At 35.3% G+C, this 19,348-nt stretch overlaps 1 protein-coding gene across 1 annotated transcript in view; it reads right to left on the bottom strand.

The window, feature by feature from the left end:
* The window catches only part of LOC150098888 (uncharacterized), a 70,168-nt gene that overhangs the window by 16,027 nt on the left and 34,793 nt on the right, over positions 1-19,348 (bottom strand). The window contains exon 4 of the mRNA XM_090405768.1: positions 11,599-11,658. Coding sequence (XP_090261894.1) covers positions 11,599-11,658 — 60 coding nt within the window. The remainder of the gene's footprint in view (positions 1-11,598; positions 11,659-19,348) is intronic.

Raw genomic sequence — 19,348 nt, 5'->3', positions numbered from 1 at the left:
AAGCTTTTGAAATCACCAAAGTTCCAGTCAAGTCAATATGTAAACCATTATTAGCCATGCCACATGTATACTTTTTGAGATCATCATCATCAGGGCACCGAAAATACGTCTTAAATCTAATAGCCACGAAATTTATATAAATTTTTTGTCTATTTATATAAATATTGATATGTGATGTTTTACAAATCTAAAAATTATGACCAAACAAAGTAATTAGAAATATATACACGTTTGCACAAGAATAATGTTTAATTTGCCAAATATTTCAGTCTGAATATTACAGACCATCTTCAGTGGCTACATAGGAATAGTTTTAAAAAACAAAGTGGAATATGAATAATTGATCATTCACACATAGAACGAGCCGTGTGATGTCATATCGCTAAGTATTAGAAGAGTAAACATTTTTAAAGTCATAATTAAAGATATTAATTCAGAAATTCATATAATAATCTTAAATAACATTAGACTAATATAGGAAATTTACAAAAAAAAAAAAAAAAAAAAAAAATTAATGTGTTATCCTGATTAAACTTTCCCAAATTTTTGATACAGATATACAGTCATTACGATTCAAGTTAGGACGTTGAAGTAAGGCCTCCACACTTTCTTTAAATAGACGACATCTTTGCTGTATGGTCTCACAACAGACTCTTTACCTTCCCTTTTAAGCAGTATCAATTTCTTACATCCTCGTATAAAGTTTACCATGGAGATTGAAAAAGACAACAAGTTATCTTTTTTAGATGTCCTTCTCATCCGTTCACCTTCTGGTATTTTTACAACAACAGTTTACAGAAAACCAACTTTCACAGGTCGTTATATTCTCAAAGAATCTGCTCATCATCCTTGTCAAAAAACAGGAATCATAAAATGTTTAATCCGACGAGCCAAAACTAACTGTTCAACTTCTCATTTATTACAGAAAGAACTTTCAACTATCAAACATCACATAAAACTAAATGGCTTCTCTAAAAAGAGTACACAACATCTTTTCGATTCTTACAATCCAACACAGAACAGCAAAGATTCAATACGTTGAGTTCCAATTCCTTACATTTCCAGGATTTCAGAACCAATTTCAAGAATTCTGAAGAAATATGATTTAACAGCCACTTATACACCTATTAACAAATTATCCATCCATTTTCCTTCATCTAAAGATAAATGCTCAACCTTGTCTCTACCTGGTGTGTATCAAGTTCCTTGTAATTGTAATCTTTCCTACTTTGGACAAACTGGACATTCTATAGAAAAAAGAATTCAAGAGCATCATTCATCAATTCAACACAACAAACCTGAGAAATCTGGATTAGCTCAGCATGGATTAGAAACAAGCCACAACATCCTTTGGTCCAAGACTCTCCTCCTACACAGATGTCGCTACAAATTTGAACGTTTATTTAAAGAAAGTGTGGAGGCCTTACTTCAACGTCCTAATTGAATCGTAATGACTGTATATCTATATCAAAAATTTCGGAAAGTTTAATCAGGATAACGCATTAATTTTTTTTTATTATAAATTTCCTATGTTAGTCTAATGTTATTTAAGATTATAAAGGAATGCGGAGAACCGACCAGGGCTTCTGACCTAATGTCCAATCCTCACCTTCTCGTGGTGCACCCTGTTGGGTATCTACTTGGATACTGAACGAACGAGGATGGGCTGGTAATTTGGGATTTAGCCGACCAAATTGTATTCTTATTGGTTAAACCAAAATATAGAATGATGGTACAACATGACAAAATTTCATGCCGGCTGGGGCGTCGCCCAGTTAAACAAGGCCCCCGTTGTTTTCGCCAGGGAACCAGGGCGAACAGCGAAAAGTCAGCTACTGGAACAAATCTGAAAATAAACTCCAACTCAACATCACCAGAGTTAAAGATCGGTACTATCAACGTAAGAAGCCTGAATGGCAAAGAAATGGAGCTAGTTGAGGAATTAGATAAGTACCAGATCGACGTAATAGGGGTGATTGAAACAAAAAAGACCAAAACTGGTGAGCTCTTTCTGAGCAATAAATACAAAATGTTATATTCAGGCAATGACAATCAAGGAAAAGAAGGAGTAGCCATAGTATTCAACACAAAATACGAGGCTAATCTTCTTGAATGGCAGGCAGTCTCAAATAGAGTGATGTGGGCAAATATGAGAATGGGGAACTGGACAATGAGACTTATTTGTGCCTATGGTCCCACAGAAGGTTCTACTAAGGTAGAAGTGGACGAATTTTTTGAGGCTTTAGAAAAAGCAACTGACACAATGAAAAATTGGTCCTTGTTGGGGATCTAAATAGCAGAGTAGGAAATGATTGTGAGACATACAAAAATATTTTGGGAAAATTTGGAGAAAAGAGCAAAGCTAATAATAATGGCAAATATCTGTTGGATTTCTGCTCAGGACATGGATGGTCATTACTAACACCATGTTCCAACATAAAAATGTGCACAAATTCACATGGAGAGAAGAGGCTAGGAATAAGAAAAGTCTCATTGACTATGTTATTGTTGATAGTGATGTTTTCTCCCTGGTGCAGGACACCAGAGTGTACAGAGGATTTGAAATTGGAAGTGATTACTATTTAGTCTTGAGCAGGATAAAATTGAATTTCATATTGAAAAGAATAACATGTAAGAAAGTTTTAAAGCGAATAAAAGTTGAGCAGCTCTCAGATGTGAACTGTAGACTAAAATACACAAAGCTTATTGAAGAAAAAATGAAAGAGTTTGAGAACAGGAATCAAACCTTGGAGATTCAGTGGCAAACTCTGAAGAAAACATTGATTGATTCTGCCAGAGAGGCATGTGGTGAGGTTGTCTGTAAGGATAAAAAAATCAGAACTCCCTGGTGGATACAGGAAGTTAAAGAGGCAGTGAAGGAAAAGAAGAAAGCATACCAAAAGTTCCTGGCAAATAAGTCAGCTTTTGCTCTTAGAGAATATAGAGATAAATGCAAGAATGCTAAACACTGTGTAAAACTAGCTAAACAAAAGTCATGGGAGGACTTTGGCAAGAATATAGAAAATAAATATCAAGAAGGTGGCAAAATATTCTGGAGATTGTTGAAGAAACTTAAGAATGGAGGAAAGAGTGCTGTAAAAGGAATTAGAGATGATAAAGGTGACATGAAAACGGGAGAAAAAGATATCCTTGAAGTATGGAGTAATTACTTTGAAAAACTGCTAAATGAAACAAGCAGTGATGACAGCACAGTGGTAAAAAACACTGACCAGGCATGCAGTCAGGAATACATATGCATACTTGAAGTAGAAAAAGCCATCAAAGGCTTGAAATGTGGAAAGGCAGCAGGAATAGATGATATTCGACCAGAAATGCTGAAGTATGGTGGTATAAGAGTATTACAGTGGCTGCACTACATAGTTCAGAAAGCCTGGACAGAGGGACGAATTCCCGATGATTGGAGTAGAGCTCTCATAGTACCCATATATAAAAAGGGAAATAAAACTGCATGTGAGAATTACAGAGGTATTTCCCTACTGAGTGTTCCTGGCAAGATCTATGCAAGTATACTTGAGAAACGGTTGAGAAGAATTGCGGAAGAAAAGCTTGGTGAAGAACATGTTGGATTCAGGCCAAATAGAGGCTGTCAGGATCAGATCTTCACTTTACGACAAATAGTCGAGAAAGCATGGGAATATAACAAAGATCTGTATTTAAGTTTTGTCGATCTGGAAAAGGCATATGACAAGGTGCCAAGAGAGAAGCTATTCAATACGCTGCACTTATATGGTGTGAATGGGGCATTATACCAAGCAATACATAGTCTTTATTTGAGTTGTAAGTCAGCAGTCAGAATTGAAGGAAGTACAGGAAGATGGTTTAATGTTAAATCTGGTGTGAGACAATGACGTACATTATCCCCTCTGTTATTCATTATCTATATGGATCACATTATGAAGGAAAGTGGTATTAAACCTGATATCAAAATTGGAGATGTTAATGTCAGCGCTTTGCTTTATGCGGATGATGTTATACTTCTAAATAAATCTGCTACAAGTCTGCAAGATTCTCTGACTAAATTGAATAGCTGTTGTAATAGATATGGTATGAAGGTCAGCAATAAAAAGACAAAGACAATGAAAATAGGCAGAATCATTGAAAATGTCAACTGTGTTGTGAATGGAGAACCTGTGGAACAAGTAAAACATTTCAGCTATTTAGGCACGATTTTTACTGAAGATGGTAAATTAAATACAGAAATAGACAACAGAATCAGCAAAGCTGGTATGGTGGGAAGTCAATTGAATAAATTCATATGGAATAAGAGAGAAATTAGTTGGAACACTAAATTAGCTGTATACAAGACAGTGTTCAAACCAGTTTTAACTTATGGATCTGAGAGCTGGGTCCGAATAAAACACTTGACCAAAGACTAGAGACCACAGATATGAGAGTCCTGAGAAAGATTATAGGCGTGAACAGATGGCATCAATGGCAATATCATATTAAAAACGAGGATATTAGGAAAGAACTTGACATTGTCAACATCCAGGAATGCGTTAGCAGAGCTAATCTCAGGTGGTATGGTCACTTAAACAGAATGGGCGAAGAAAGATTAGCAAAACAAGTGTTCTCTGCCAGGGTGGCAGCAAAACGACCCAGAGGAAGGCCAAGATATAGGTGGATTGATACGATACAAAGTGCTTTAGACGATAGAAATATAAGATCTGATAATGTTGGAGTCTTGACAAGTAACAGACTGATTTGGAGGAAAATTGTAGATCGGAAATTAATAATGATGTAATTTTTTTCATGTAGTACTATCATATCCTGTACACCCCTTGAGGGTACATGGCAGGAATTTGATGATGATGATGATGATGATATATGAAGTTTTTTAAAACTATTCCTATGTAGCCACTGCAGATGGTCTGTAATATTCAGAACGAAATATTTGGAAAATTAAACATTATTCTTGTGCAAATGTGTATATATTTCTAATCATTATGTCACAAGTATCATTAAAAAATCAAACAAAGTAATACATTCTTTAATTCTCACTATACATTACACATAATTATACAGAAATATCTTTTCCTTTAACGTGGGTTTGAAATGTATGCCGTAACACAGCTAATTTCTATGACTTCATACCTGACACTCTAGATTGTGTTCTTAGGTTTTATGCTCCCTAAATTTATGCTATTTAAAGTCATTTTTTATGCAATTTTGCATTCCAAATAGTACAGCAATAGATCTAAAGGAACTAAAGAGCAAATGCCAGCTAAAGCTCAGAAGTGCCATAACAATGAGCTGGATTACAGATAAGAAAAGAGCCTTCACTGTGATTTTTTTGTTGCCAGTCGATGCATGTTAATTGCGAAGATTCTAAATCTCAGAAAGTGCACCAGACAGCCTAGAATAGCTATGTTATACTTGATGTTTTTTTTTAATGTAAAATTGATGCATTAGGAAAAAAAACTTGAAATGATTCACAATCGATGTCTTGACATTAACTTTCCTACTGATGAAAATGCCAGCAAGCTTTGTGAACTCATTGCCTTGTCAGTCCAAGACACTATGGAGGCAGAAAATAAAAAATACAATACCATTGTACTGAACTTCATCCAGAAACAGATGCTAAACAATGATATCTGCAAGCACATCAAGCAAAACAATTTGATCCCAGGAAAATTGTCAAGTGTCATGACTTCAGCCCCATGAACATGCAGAGTGATGGAATGAATTGCGTATTGCACAAAGTGAGTTGTGATACACAAATGAGCAGATCAGTTTTCATAACTGCTGTCATTAACATGTCAGAAGGCACCTTTTGCCATGTCAGATACACGAATCTGGCCAGATCTCATGTGCAGTGGAAGCAAGGTAGAAGATTACGGCAATCACTGGAAGAAAAATCACAAAGTGGAGATAACACATGGAGAATCAATTATAAAAAAGGAGTACTAATGCAAAAATCCAGTCCCACTACCAACCAGCAAAGAAACTCCATTACTGCATAGAGAACATGGGACCCATGAAGTTAACAGCAAATTTCACAGAACCTTCCTACGCCACATCAATACAGCCTCAACAATATCCATTTCCATCTCCAATCTGCAGAACCTCATACTTCTCCAAACAGAAACTCATATTTCTATCCCTCCCCTCAGCACTACTAATTTCAGCTTTCACTAATCACTTACACTGTATGACATTGAAGAAGGCCAGGTGGGATCATCTGTACAGCAATGCACATGTTCACCTGCCCCAAATCTATGTGCTGAATGTATCACCAAAACAATTCTTATCAGCATGAAGATATTTATTCTCCATTCCACCTTAAGTTCCTGTCCCCTATCTAAGCACTGGTTGTCCTGCAGGTGTGTGTCAAAGCTGTGCAAGAGAAGAATCGAGCATAATTGGCTTGCATCCAAAACTCCATCTACCTATACTGCTTATACCAAAGCCTGGTGCAAGAAAATTACCAACATATCAAAAATTAACTTTGAGAGAGCTAAGGGCAGAAAACCTGCATCCTGTTCAAATGCCAGACATGCATTTTGGTCTCTAGCCAAAGACATTGCATCTTGATGGTTCTGTTGTATCATCACCCACAGAAAGAGCCAAAAAAACTTTCACCAGACTGATCATGAAACTTTTGCTCAAATCAGATAACAAAAAGTCTCCTGGCCCTAGTGGCATTCCTCCAATTGTCCTAAACGTGTGTGTGTGTGCTCTAAAGTTGACCCCAATTCTATATTGCCTTTTTTACACTCTCTTATTCCACTGGTATCTACCCTATAGTCTGGAAATTAGTCCACAACCTATCCCTAAAAAAGGGCCACAAATCTATACCTCCAAACTACTGTCCTATTTCTCTTACTTCAGTTCTTTGCAAAGTAATGGAAAGAGCTATCAACACTCATTTGCTATGTTTTCTTGAAGACTCTCAACTAATAAATGACCACCAGTATGGATTCCATCACTATCAATCAATGGGTGATCTACTCACTCATGTCACCCACATCTGGACAAATATAGTGGAAAAGTTTAGAAAGTCCATAGTGGTTGCAAGTCTAGCACAAAGGCCTGTTAAGTAAGTAAACCTCCATCATTTGGTCTGTCCTTTAACTTGCAGTTGGACCACCGCTTTCTAACTGGATGCTTGCTTCGGATAAGATGGTTCCTTATCTTCTAAATATACAACTAATGCAGGGGTTCTACAAGGCTCAGTTCTCTTTCTCTCACCCACCATATTTCTATATATAAATGATCTACTCCAGCAGACTATCAACCCAATAGTTTTGCTGATGACAGAAAATTGCATTATTCCTTTTCACTTGACAAACTTGGCAAAGCACAAATGACTGCAATCTTCAGAGTTCTTTAACTACAACCTTAAATAGATTTCCAAAACATTCATCAGTGTGTTTGGATAATCTTGTCAATTTCAATGCTAACAAACACGACTCTGCCTTATTTTTAACCAAAAAAAAAAAAAAGCCTTACTGACAATACCCAAATCCCTATACATTATTATTATTATGTGACACCTCCAAGGAGTCCAAAGACTCATCGAGGGAGGGCATCTACTCTACAATTCTTTGTCTCCACCACTCGATCCACCAACTACAGTGAACTGCAACTACCATCATCACCACCAGCTACACCAACAGCATCTACTGCCCACTACCACTGGTATTTTCAGACCATCACAAACATCCATGCCCATGGTGGGATTCGAACCAACTTGGCTGGCGAGCGGATACACTAACTACTCGGCCAACCAGGCCGCCGAAAAGTTTCTCTAATTGGCAACTAGAATTGAACCATAATGCTCTTTCTTAGCACTGAGGGGTGCAAATACCACTTCCACTGAGTTCCACATGCTCTTGAAAAATTATTATTACATGACACCTCCAAGAAGTCCAAAGACTCATTGAGGGAGGGCACCTACTCTACAACTCTCCATCTCCACTGCTCAATCCACCAACTACAGCGAACCGCATCATCTACACAGACGCCATATACTGTCCACCACTAGTATTTTCACAGACAATCACAAACATCCATGCCCACGGCAGGATTTGAACCTGCAGCCTTTTGGCTGGAGAGCAGATACGCTAACTACTCAGCCAATGCATGACTGCTACTTATCAACTGATTTATCAAGAACAAAGACCTTTTTACTTTTTGCATTATCAATAAATCATTCAGGATGGAAGGATCCACTGAAACCTCAACTTCCCTTTTATTAGATTGATTTGATTAAAATGTTGATAACGTGATGATGTACTTGCTGATATAATGACTACAATTTCAAGCAGTTTTGAGATAAATGGAAACCTCCTTATTACTCATTATTCTTTCAAAAAGGTCTTGTATGTTTAAATGCATTCCCAAAACTCTGAATTCATAGCACTCTTTAACCAAATTTATTGAAACTGGTTTGTCATCATTATCAAAATGTTTCCTGAAATGTATCAAATACTAGGGAAGCTTTGGCAACTGCTAGTTCATTTTTAGTAATTCTTTTTATCAAACAGATTATTCCTTGGTCTATTAGTTTTTTCTTCTCCCCCCCCCCACCATTCAACATTTGAAAAGATCTCTGTATGCATTATCCGAATACCATTATGTACACTTACAATATCCATGTTAACTAAAAATTTCCTCTCAAAAACATTGTGGAGCTTCTCTCATTTCTTCCAGGGAATTTAAGATACTGTCCATGTGGTATGTTTAACTAATGTTTACGTTTCCCCTTTGAAAAATCAGTGACAGTCATTTATTCCAAGTTAAAAAATCTAAAATATGGATTGCTGTTGCAAAGCAGTATGTCTTCATCTTCTTTAATAAAAACTTGTAATGTTGTGGCATCACTCCCCCTTTCAATTGCCTACATCCTCCAAATGCACTATCATTGCAAAATAGTTATTAACAAGTGCTGTCAGTGCTCACATTCTTTAGACATCCATCCACCTTACATAATTCAGATACCTGAACTTCAGGATATTTGTTTGTTACATGGCTGCTGCTATTTCTAATTCTTTCAGTCTTTTTGGTGAATTCTGGTAAAAGGCGTATATATATATTTTTTAATGCTGTTTCGATTTCTACAACAAAGGAAACATCTTTAATAGAACTGAAAACTGCCAAATTCAAATTATGTGAAATACACTGCGTTGATATAAGATCTGGCATGTCTCTTTAATTTTGCCAATAGCCAAATCTGTTCCTCTAGCAATGGTACTGCTCAATCTCTTCCAATGCCTACTAACCAATTTCTAGTGTTCCATGGCAAGAATAACTTGTTCATTTCACTCTCTTAACATTCCCTGCAGCTGTTGAGTTTCAGAGAGGAATTATGGAAACATGCCTTTTTTCAGTCTCTGATTTTTATCAATGTATCTCATCAGGATGACAAATCAAATGAAGAAGACAACTATGCAATAACTGAAATGCCAGATTCTATCAAAGGATGTGCACAGCATCCAAAGCTCACAAAATGGAAAGGGGAAATGATCTATAAAATCTTAGCAAAACTATTTACCCGATGTCTGAAGAAAAATTATGTACCAAGAACATGGAAAAAGACCACTCTTATTCTGATACACAGACAAGCTAAAGTAAAAGACTTGAATTACCAACCCACCAGTCTGCTATTGGTGGTTTACAAGTCTTGGCTCATAGGCTTTGTGTGACTCTAGACCATATTCAAGCCATACGACAGATTATTGAGTGGTGTAATGAATATCAACTACCATTTTCCTTGAGTTTATTGAACATTATGAGAAAGTCTTTGATTCAGTAAAAACTTGCAATATTTAAAGCATTACGAAACCAGCAAGTGAAGGAGTCATATATCAGGACCATGAAATCAGCATACACCAATACAACAGAACAATTCATTTCAATGGAAACTTCTCTACTGTGGAAATACCAAGAGAGATAAGACAAGGTGACAATATCTCCAAAACTATTCGTAGCATGCCTAGAAGAAAGATTCAAACTTCTTGATTGGAAAAAAAAAAGTATGAAGATAAATAGAAGATATTTAAGCCATTTAGGCATTGCAGATGATATAGTTATCTTTACTTCAACTGCATGTGAATTGCAGACTCATATCCATGAACTCCAAATTGCCACCAAAACAGCTGGCCTAAAGATAAATCTAAAAAAGACCCAAACTATGTTTAATAGCTAAGTCCAACCAGAAATAATAAAAATCAATAATGATGGAAATGAACAAGTAGATTATTATACAGTCATACCCCGAAGTTACGTGGTAGGTGGGACCAATAAAAAGCGAGTAAGTCGAATTCACGTAACTCGGGGTATAATTTTGCATGTAATTTATATATACAAACATACAAAATATTAGTTAATTGGAACCAAAGGTTTACAAAAACACCTATATTTTTTAGGAAATATAATCATAATTGTAGTTTTTCGTACATAAAAAAAGAAAGTTATTTCGATGTCGATGGTTTCATAAAATCTAATAGATTTGTCTGATGGCATAATGTTTTTTCTTGTCACGCAAAATTTCTTCATAGCAAACCAATGATTTTTTTATTCCTTGCCTTGTGGCTACAATTCATTCCTCGTTAGAATCTATGTCCTCCAAAATCTGTAAACCTTTCTTTTATTGGTAATCCACAGTATGATTGTTCTTACTGTGGATTCCTATAGATCGAACTTCTTTGCTAGCTCACAAATTTTCATTCCAACTTCAAAATCCTTAATAATGTTAGTTTTGTTTCCAAAGTCAATGTTTTTCTTTTCTTGCTAGCTGTAGAAGAATCGGACTTGCTTCTTTTGGACGACATTATTATTTTTTATGCGATAAAATTTTTATCAACATAACATTAAACAATCGCAGGGTTTGTAGATTATAAAGTGTATGAATGGAGACCAAGCAAAACATGTCAGTGCTTGTTCACAGCATGTACAAAACTGGCGAATGTGGCCGGTGCCAGAAAGATACGACTAGTGGTGATGCGAGAAGCGGGATGGGAATACGTGCAAGTAGGGGTAGCGTAAGTTGGGGTATGACTGTATATATATTTAGGACAATGAAGGAAAGTAAAAGATGCACGATGCTTGGGTGTGAAACATATGGCTGAGAAACATGGACACTAAATACAAAAGAAATTTTTAAAAAAGAACACAATTTAGTATGGAAAGAAGCATGTTTGGTACCACAAGACTGATCGCAAAAGGTATATATGGATAAGAAATCAAACCAGTCTCTGACATCACAAGAGTGAATAAAATTCATGAAAACAAGAAAGTAGGCAACTCACTGTGGAGCCAGACTCACTTTTATGATCCAGTATTTGACTTGTTTTTGCATGATAAGAATTTTTTTTTAAATAATAGTATTAAAAAGCATTTTCATTGTGTCAAGTGTTCAAATATTTAATTACACTAAACTAATTCTTGTGAAATGTGAAAAAACATTATATTATTGTAAGAAATTAAGTTACTTGGTCATAACAGGCTATTGAGTATAATGTGCAAGTAACTGAACATACTGACATAATTTATGTATTATCATAAATTCCAAATAGTACAAAATATTAGAATAAATATACTTTAATCAGTTTCATTATTCTTTAATTAACTTACTTTTTGGTCCTTTGCAAACGAGTGTGCTTTAATATCTTCTGTCAATTTTACAGATACAAACTATAATTAAGGTCATGGTTAAGATCAATAATGAAATTTTAAGTTTTATCATTTATAATGAATTAAATTAAAATATTATAAATAAGCAATTAAGTAAATTACTATAGGAAGAAATAAAATTACACATGATCCAAAAGTCAATCAACACTTAATTTAGCATAAATAATTTGAATATATATATATATATATATAGTAAACCCCAATTTACAATCCCCTCATTTTACGACCAGTAAAAAATTATGACTGTATGAAGCAAATAGGATGTATATTTTTCAACAGTAGGTTGCAGACTGACTGAGACCAGTGTACAACTGAGAATAAAATGTTTACCTATTATGAATGATTTCTAATAAATAAACTATGGTTTATTTTTTATCTAATAATTAAGTTTTGCATCACAAAATATTGCACACATATTGTGTGTAAAAAACAAAATGCTGATTATTCATGTGCAACATATCATTTCACAGGTGCAAAGAGGAATATGAAAAGTAATGATCCAAAGTTTGAATAGAGCTGAAAGTCTGTCATGATCAGAAATACCCTGTCATGCTCTAGGGAAATCTAACAAATTCTGAAGAAGCCAGATATCTGTTTTAAGATACTCTAAAGCAGTACACCCTATAAGATTTTTATATATTAAATCATAAAAAAAAAGTGAAAACATTTTCACTTTTTTTTATGATTTAATATATACTGTATATCTCTTTAAGTGCCACACTTAAAGTTTGATGGCTAATTTGTTATGGTATTTGACAGTCAAATTGTACTTACAGAATCAATTACATGATAAGAATAGGGGATCTAATGAATATGCATAAATAGTAGAAGCTCATTAATACAATTTACACAGTATTCTCAGTTTAAACAAATTTTTATCTCTACATGAAGCACACAAAGCTTCTATAGCTCAGTTGGTATAGACGAAGCCCTCCAGTCGGAAAGACCTGGGTTTGATTTCCATCCATGACGCAAGGAACCTTGATCTGGTCTCTTCTGACTAAAGGTAAGTTACCAGTCTTATACAGAGATGGAAGGTTTTTGTTCTCCCTCAAAACAGGCAAATTGGTCCCGAGAACACACATGCATCTACAGATATAAGACACTCCTGGAATAAGTATTAACCAACTTATTCCGTAGGCAAACACCTACACGGTGAAGTGTGGGTCTAAGGGTGAGTGTAAATCAGGATGAAGCACGCAAGCACACACTGTTCTGTTACTAAAACTTTTCTCATCATCAGATTTCTGATATGAACTCTTAGGGGTGTACATGCTATTATAAGAATACTAAATGAAAAGGTTCTTATTACTCACTTCCTATTAGCAAATTTCTTCTAAATTAATCTGTTATCTAACAGAACACCAATATTGTCACATTATATTTTTGTCTTCTAAGACACTTCTCACAGTTTCAATCTAACCAGATTTTGATCTTTCTCTGGATTGATTTCCTTCCATTCTGGCAACAAATAAACGTATAGTTAACTTTTCCTCTCCAATTCTGCTCAAGTGACCATACCACCTGAGGTTAGCTATGCTCACATAATTCCAAATGCTAAGAATGTCCTAATATCATCCTTTTTTAATATGATTCTGCCAATAATGTCATTTGTTCACACATCCTATTTCTCACAACCTTCATATCTGGTCTCCAGTCTTTGATCAAGTGTTTGATTTCTATAAAAGCTCTCAGATCCATAAGTTACAAAAACTGGTTTGAACCCTGTCTTTACACAGATACCTTAGTGTTTTGACTGCTTTCCTCTTTTATTTTAAGTTTATTCAGTTTTTGTTGTCAATTTCCATATTTAATTTGCTATCATCACTAAAAATTGTACCTAAATAGCTGAAATGCATTACTTGTTTTGTAGGGTCCCCATTCAGGATGCAGTTGATGTTTTTACTGTTACTGCCTAATTTCGTTGTCTTTGTCTTTTTATTGCTATTTTCATACCAAATTTATTACAACAGTTATTCAATTTAGTCAGGGAATATTGCAAACTTGTACTGGATCTATTCAAATGTGTAACATCATCTGCATAAAGTAAAAAAAAGCTGAGATCTCCAATTTTTATATCAGGTTTACTACCACTTTTCTTCATAATGTGACACATACAGATGATGAATAACAGCGGAGATAATATACATCCTTGTCTTACACCTGATCAAGCCATCTCATGTACTTCCTTTAATTCCAACTACTACTTACAACTGAAATAAAGATTATGTATTGCTTAATATAATGTACCACTCATACGGCCTGCGACCTTGATGATTTCTCGTATTATTATTATTTGGTTCATCTTTTTTAATTAATATTGAAAATGTTGACGATGAATTACAAATGGAAGTAATTGAACTCCAGTGCAATACTGAACTAAAAAATAAATATAAGGAAGTTGGCATACCAAATTTTTATAAATACCTTGGCAGTAAATATCCCAAATATAAAATTTATTATGAAAAATGTTGTCAATCTTTGGAAGCACCCATGGATGTGAGCATTATTTTCAATTATGAAACTTAATAAGTCAAAGTTCCACTCACATATAAAAGATTCTAGATTAAATGCAATACTTCATATTGCAACATGAAAAAGCAGATATTGACATGTTAGTAGAGAGGAAACGATGTCAGGTTTCAGGATCAAAATCAAATTAAAAAAAGGGCTCGTAGATAAAAATCTTTATTTTTGTAAGTCAAATTATGTATTTAAATAATTTTCTTAAAGTATGAATAAAATGTAATTGAACTTATATTTTTCTAAACATGTTATATTTTTAAAATTTAAAAATAAAAATGGTTATAAATTTAAAAGGTGGTGTAACTGTTTACGTAAGTCATAAAGGCCTGGCAACAAAAGGGCCTTTGTTAGAGACTTTCTTTTTTTTAGTTTATGTTTTGGTTCACAGAATAACATTGAATACGGCCCATGTCAGATATACATCTAATTGACTGGCCCTTTGTTGCGTTTGAGACCCCTGACTTATACCATATAACTGAAGCATTTTTAACGGCCTCTCTCTTTGCACCTTGTCATGTGCCTTTTCAACATCTACAAAACTCAGATACAGATCTTGTTATATCCTCACAATTTCTCAACTATTTGTTTGAAAGTGAAAATCTGATTCTGAATCCAGCTTGTTCTCCAAATTTCTTTTCCACAATTTTTCTTAGCCTTTTCTCGAGCATATGTGCATAAATCTTACCAAGAACACTCAGTAGTGAAATTCTTCTATAATTCTCTTATTCAGTTTTATTTCCCTTTTAAGAGATGAATAATATGAAAGCTCTACTCCAATCATCTGAAATTCTGTCCTCTGATCATGCCTTCCGAATTATGCAGTGTAGCCACTGTAAAACTTTTATACCTCTATATTTGTGAATTTCTGATTGAATATCCACTCCATCTGCCTTTCCACTTGTTACCATCCAGTTTGGATTGTAACAAGTTCATGATCTTGCTACTACTGACCCTGCTAGGTCATCGTCCTTGGATAGAGACAGCGTAATGGTATGAGGGGTACCAATGAAGCCACATTATGGCATGGAGTCTGGATGCTCTCTGTATGGGCAACATACTTGAGAGACTATCTCCTCTCACTCTATGTTCCCCTGCACTTTTTTTTTTTCATTTTGCCATACTAGAATGAAAGTAAAGCTAGATGATTATAACACTAATGCACTTAAATTAAACCACAAAAGCATCCAGTCCTGATGGAATCCACCAATTGCACTTAAGAGTTGCGCTCCTGAACTAACACCCATTCTTAATCATCTATAATATATTATACTCAGCTGACATAAACCCTACAGCATGGAAGCAAGCAAAAAAAAAAAAAAAAAAAAGTAATAAGCATCTACTATCCAACCATCGACCCATTGCTCTCATCTCAGTGTTGTCCAAAGTAATGGAAAATGTCATCAACAATCAACTAATATTTCACCACACCAATCAAGATCCACAACAGATCTCTTAGCCTATGTCACCCATGTCTGGAAATGTGCCATGGAAAAGTTTGCAGAAACCCGTGCTGTTGCACTTGACATTTGATAGGATCTGGCATTGAGCACTTCTCTGCAAATTACCATCCTTTGGTCTGTCTTCCTCCATTTTTTAATTAGACTGCCAGTTCTCTCTAATCATTTTCACTAGATGTAATAATGGAAGGCATAATGCAGGTGTTTCTCATGGCTCTGTTATTTCACTAATCCTCTTCCTTATATATACTGTATATATATCAATGATCTCTCACTGATCTCATGCAAATCCTATTCAGTGTTTGCTGATGACAGCACTCTCAACTCATACAATAACCGACCATGCACATTTGATTTTCATACAAATCTCTCAGGATTTGTATGAAATTTCTCACAACTCAGGAGTAATGACTAATAGTGCCTTCTGAAATCAATTACTTATGGATTACCCCTTTATATCAAATATGATCAGCATGGTTTTAAAACAATTTTATTAACCTTTAGTTATCTTTACACCATCATCTCCTGCAATGGGACAAAAAATAACCCCTGTCACCTTCAATACTTCCAAAACATTTGTCTGTTTTCTCTCAAAAAAGAACTTACTGTTCATTTACTTTTTTTGATAATGCTCACCTTATCAGTCAAGACCAGATCTCTCTTCTTGGACTAACTCTTACTCCTGGTCTTTTCTGACATAATCTCATCACTTCAATAACATCATCAGCTTCCAGAAAAACGTTGTATACTTTTTTACTTAAGATATTACTTCTGCCCAGTTGCTTACTCTATACAACACTCAAATCCATCCATCCTTGGAATATTGCTCTCACATTTTGGGTGGTGCATCTAAGACTTTTCTAAAAATTCTTGATGCAGTCCAGAAGAGAGAAGCTCAGTTGATTAATGCCCAATCTCTCAGCTGCTATCTCATAGGCAATCAATTTCCAGTTGCGTCTCTTCTACAGATATTTCCAGTCACCATTTCTACTAAACCTCCAGGAATGGCAGTAGCTGCCCAATACCTTTTTACAGTTGAACTGCAGATTGACAGCAACCTGTTACTCCTAGTCATCCTTTATTCCATCCACAGTTCTGTGGGAAAGGTTTCTCCACAATGTGTTTCATAAGGACTACAAACTCCAGCTCTTCAAGAAGAATATCAACAGATTATTTTGCTCTAGACCACAGCCCACATGCTGCATTTATTTGCTATAGGCCTTTGTGTGTGTGTGTGTGTGTGTGTGTGAGAGAGAGAGAGAGAGCGAGTGATATAAAAATATCTAAATAAATTTTTCAAAGGTTATAATGTATATCTCAAAATTACACCATATCTTAGGTAAGGATAGGCCATCATTATGGTTTTAAACTGGTATGATCCAGCAAGACTTTGGAGTTCTCTTTAAGCAAACATTTTTGTACTTGGAGTAGTTTCTATGAATCAGTTATGTATCTTTCCAAAGGTTCTACGCTACATGTCAACTCCATGCAGTGCAAGACATCCACTTATATGGCTTCAAGTAGTACAGTATGGGGCTTACTTGCTAAGACATTCTGTTCAATAGAAAACATTGTTTTCTATTAAATAGAATGCTTGTGAAAAACATGAAAGATGTTACTAATGAGACTTGGTGAATGCCAGCCATAGGTAAAGGAGAATTTATTGTTAGCGATAGCCAAGAAATTGGACAGTGTGATGACAGGAAAAACAGATATGAAACTGATACTTTTCCAGGATTCTAATAATGGGTGCTTCAGAAATTGGAAAAATGCATGGGATGGGAACTCTGCATTCAGGGGTATTCCAAAATGTAAGACTATGTGAATCTACAATACATTGTTTCATTGTTTTTTTAAAGAGATCCATTTTAATTATTTAAATTAATTAAAGGGAATTTTAAGTTTTTTTGAAATGCAATCCACACAATTATTATTAATTTTAAAAAGTCTGGATGGGGGCTACTGCATGACACACACATGTTCATATAGCAATCAATGTCAAGACATTTCCAGTTCATAAGCAGACTGCACACACATTTGATTTTAACACGTGTTTCAATATCTCTCAGGAGTAACCGCTAATAGTCCCTTCTGGAATCAATTCCTTATAGATTACTCCTTTGTTATCAGATATGATCAGCGTGATTTTAAAACAATTTTTTTAGTCTTGATGCATAGGTGATTGAAATTCTGCATTTTGTCTGTTGATTTCAGGATCACAGCAGTCAAAATACTAGCTCTACTAACAATGCTTCTCAGGAAACCAGATTCACCATCATCTGGCTGTTTGAAAAAAGGACCAAGGATCATTGTGGTACACCACTGGTTATCTTAAATGCTGTAGACTCACATATACCAACATTTTGATATCTGTGAGTCAGCCATCCTCTTATACGTGCTAATATTTTATAATTCAATCCCACATTCACTAGTTTATGAACAGTCTTCGATGCTGTATTCTGTCAAAAGCTCTAGCAAAGGCCACAATTATCATGGTGTGTCCATTCCTTCCTTGTGTAAATCAATGATAACAATATTATATAATGTGAGCAAGTTGCTCAAACATGATCTTCCCTTAGCAAACCCATGCCATTCATTGTGAAGTATAGATTCTGCCAACCCATAACTAACTTTTTCAAAATACTCGCCTCTCTCTCTCTCTCCCTCCAGAAGTTGATAGTTGGATATATCAGTCTTTTCACTACCCTTGTGCAGTGGGATTACCATACATTCTTTCCACTGCTGCAGAATCTTCCCTGTTCTGAGACTCAAAGGAATAGCTAGTTCAGTCAAATTGCTGCTTGAAATTCCCCTCCAGAAAACAAAGGCCTTATCCTTGCTCCAAAGGAAGAGTTGACCAGTTTACCTCAAGAACTCCTGAATCAATTAATGCTAAAAATGGTACGATGTTGTGAGAGCTGAATCGCAGTTAGGGATGGACATATATCATATTGAAATGTCTCTCTGCACAGTTTTCTGTAAGTACTTGTACATTAATTCCTTAACTACATCCTTAAGAAACTTTTACCAAAAATGTATTGCAATTTAATTTTCATGAAATTTATAACAATTTTTTGTGTAACATAATTTATTAGTACACTGGCCATAAATTTATGCCCATATTTTGCTGTAGTCATGAAAATTTTTTCATATACAGGTAAAAATGTAGTTTGTCCTTAGCTTTTGGATACCAGTAATAAGAACCTGCTGAATTTCTGTTCAGGATATGGCGTAGTCATTACTAACATTATGTTTCATCATAAAGATGTGCATAAGTTCATGTGGAGAGAGGACACCAGAAATAAGAAAAGCCTTATTGACTATGCTATTGTTAATAAGTGATATCTTCATGTTGGTTCAGGATACAATATAAAGTGACCATCACCACACCTGTCCAGGCAAGGTGTCATGCTGTTAGAAGTGGGACTCTGGTAGGTCGGCAGCTCCCAAACTCAAGACGGTGAAGTGCACATTGCACGGTCCCTGCACTGACCTTCCAGTTGGAACCCCTCATTCAGATGGGAGGTAATTTGAGATAGTCTGGCCCCCTATGGATCTGTATGATGGGAATCAGATGGCAAAGCCCACAATCATTCAAGGCTGGTTGCCCTTTGTAGTTTGTCCAGGTGCTTGTTCTCCCCCTCCCCCAGAATGTTTATATTTCCGGAACACTTTCAAAACTGTCATATGAGAAAATCCAAGTTTGT

Source organism: Typopeltis vanoorti, chromosome 15 (genome assembly GCF_054136105.1).
Source record: "Typopeltis vanoorti isolate ZY-2024b chromosome 15, IOZ_Tvanoo_1.0, whole genome shotgun sequence".
NCBI lineage: Eukaryota > Metazoa > Arthropoda > Arachnida > Uropygi > Thelyphonidae > Typopeltis > Typopeltis vanoorti.
This window is presented reverse-complemented; position numbering and strand designations above follow the sequence as displayed.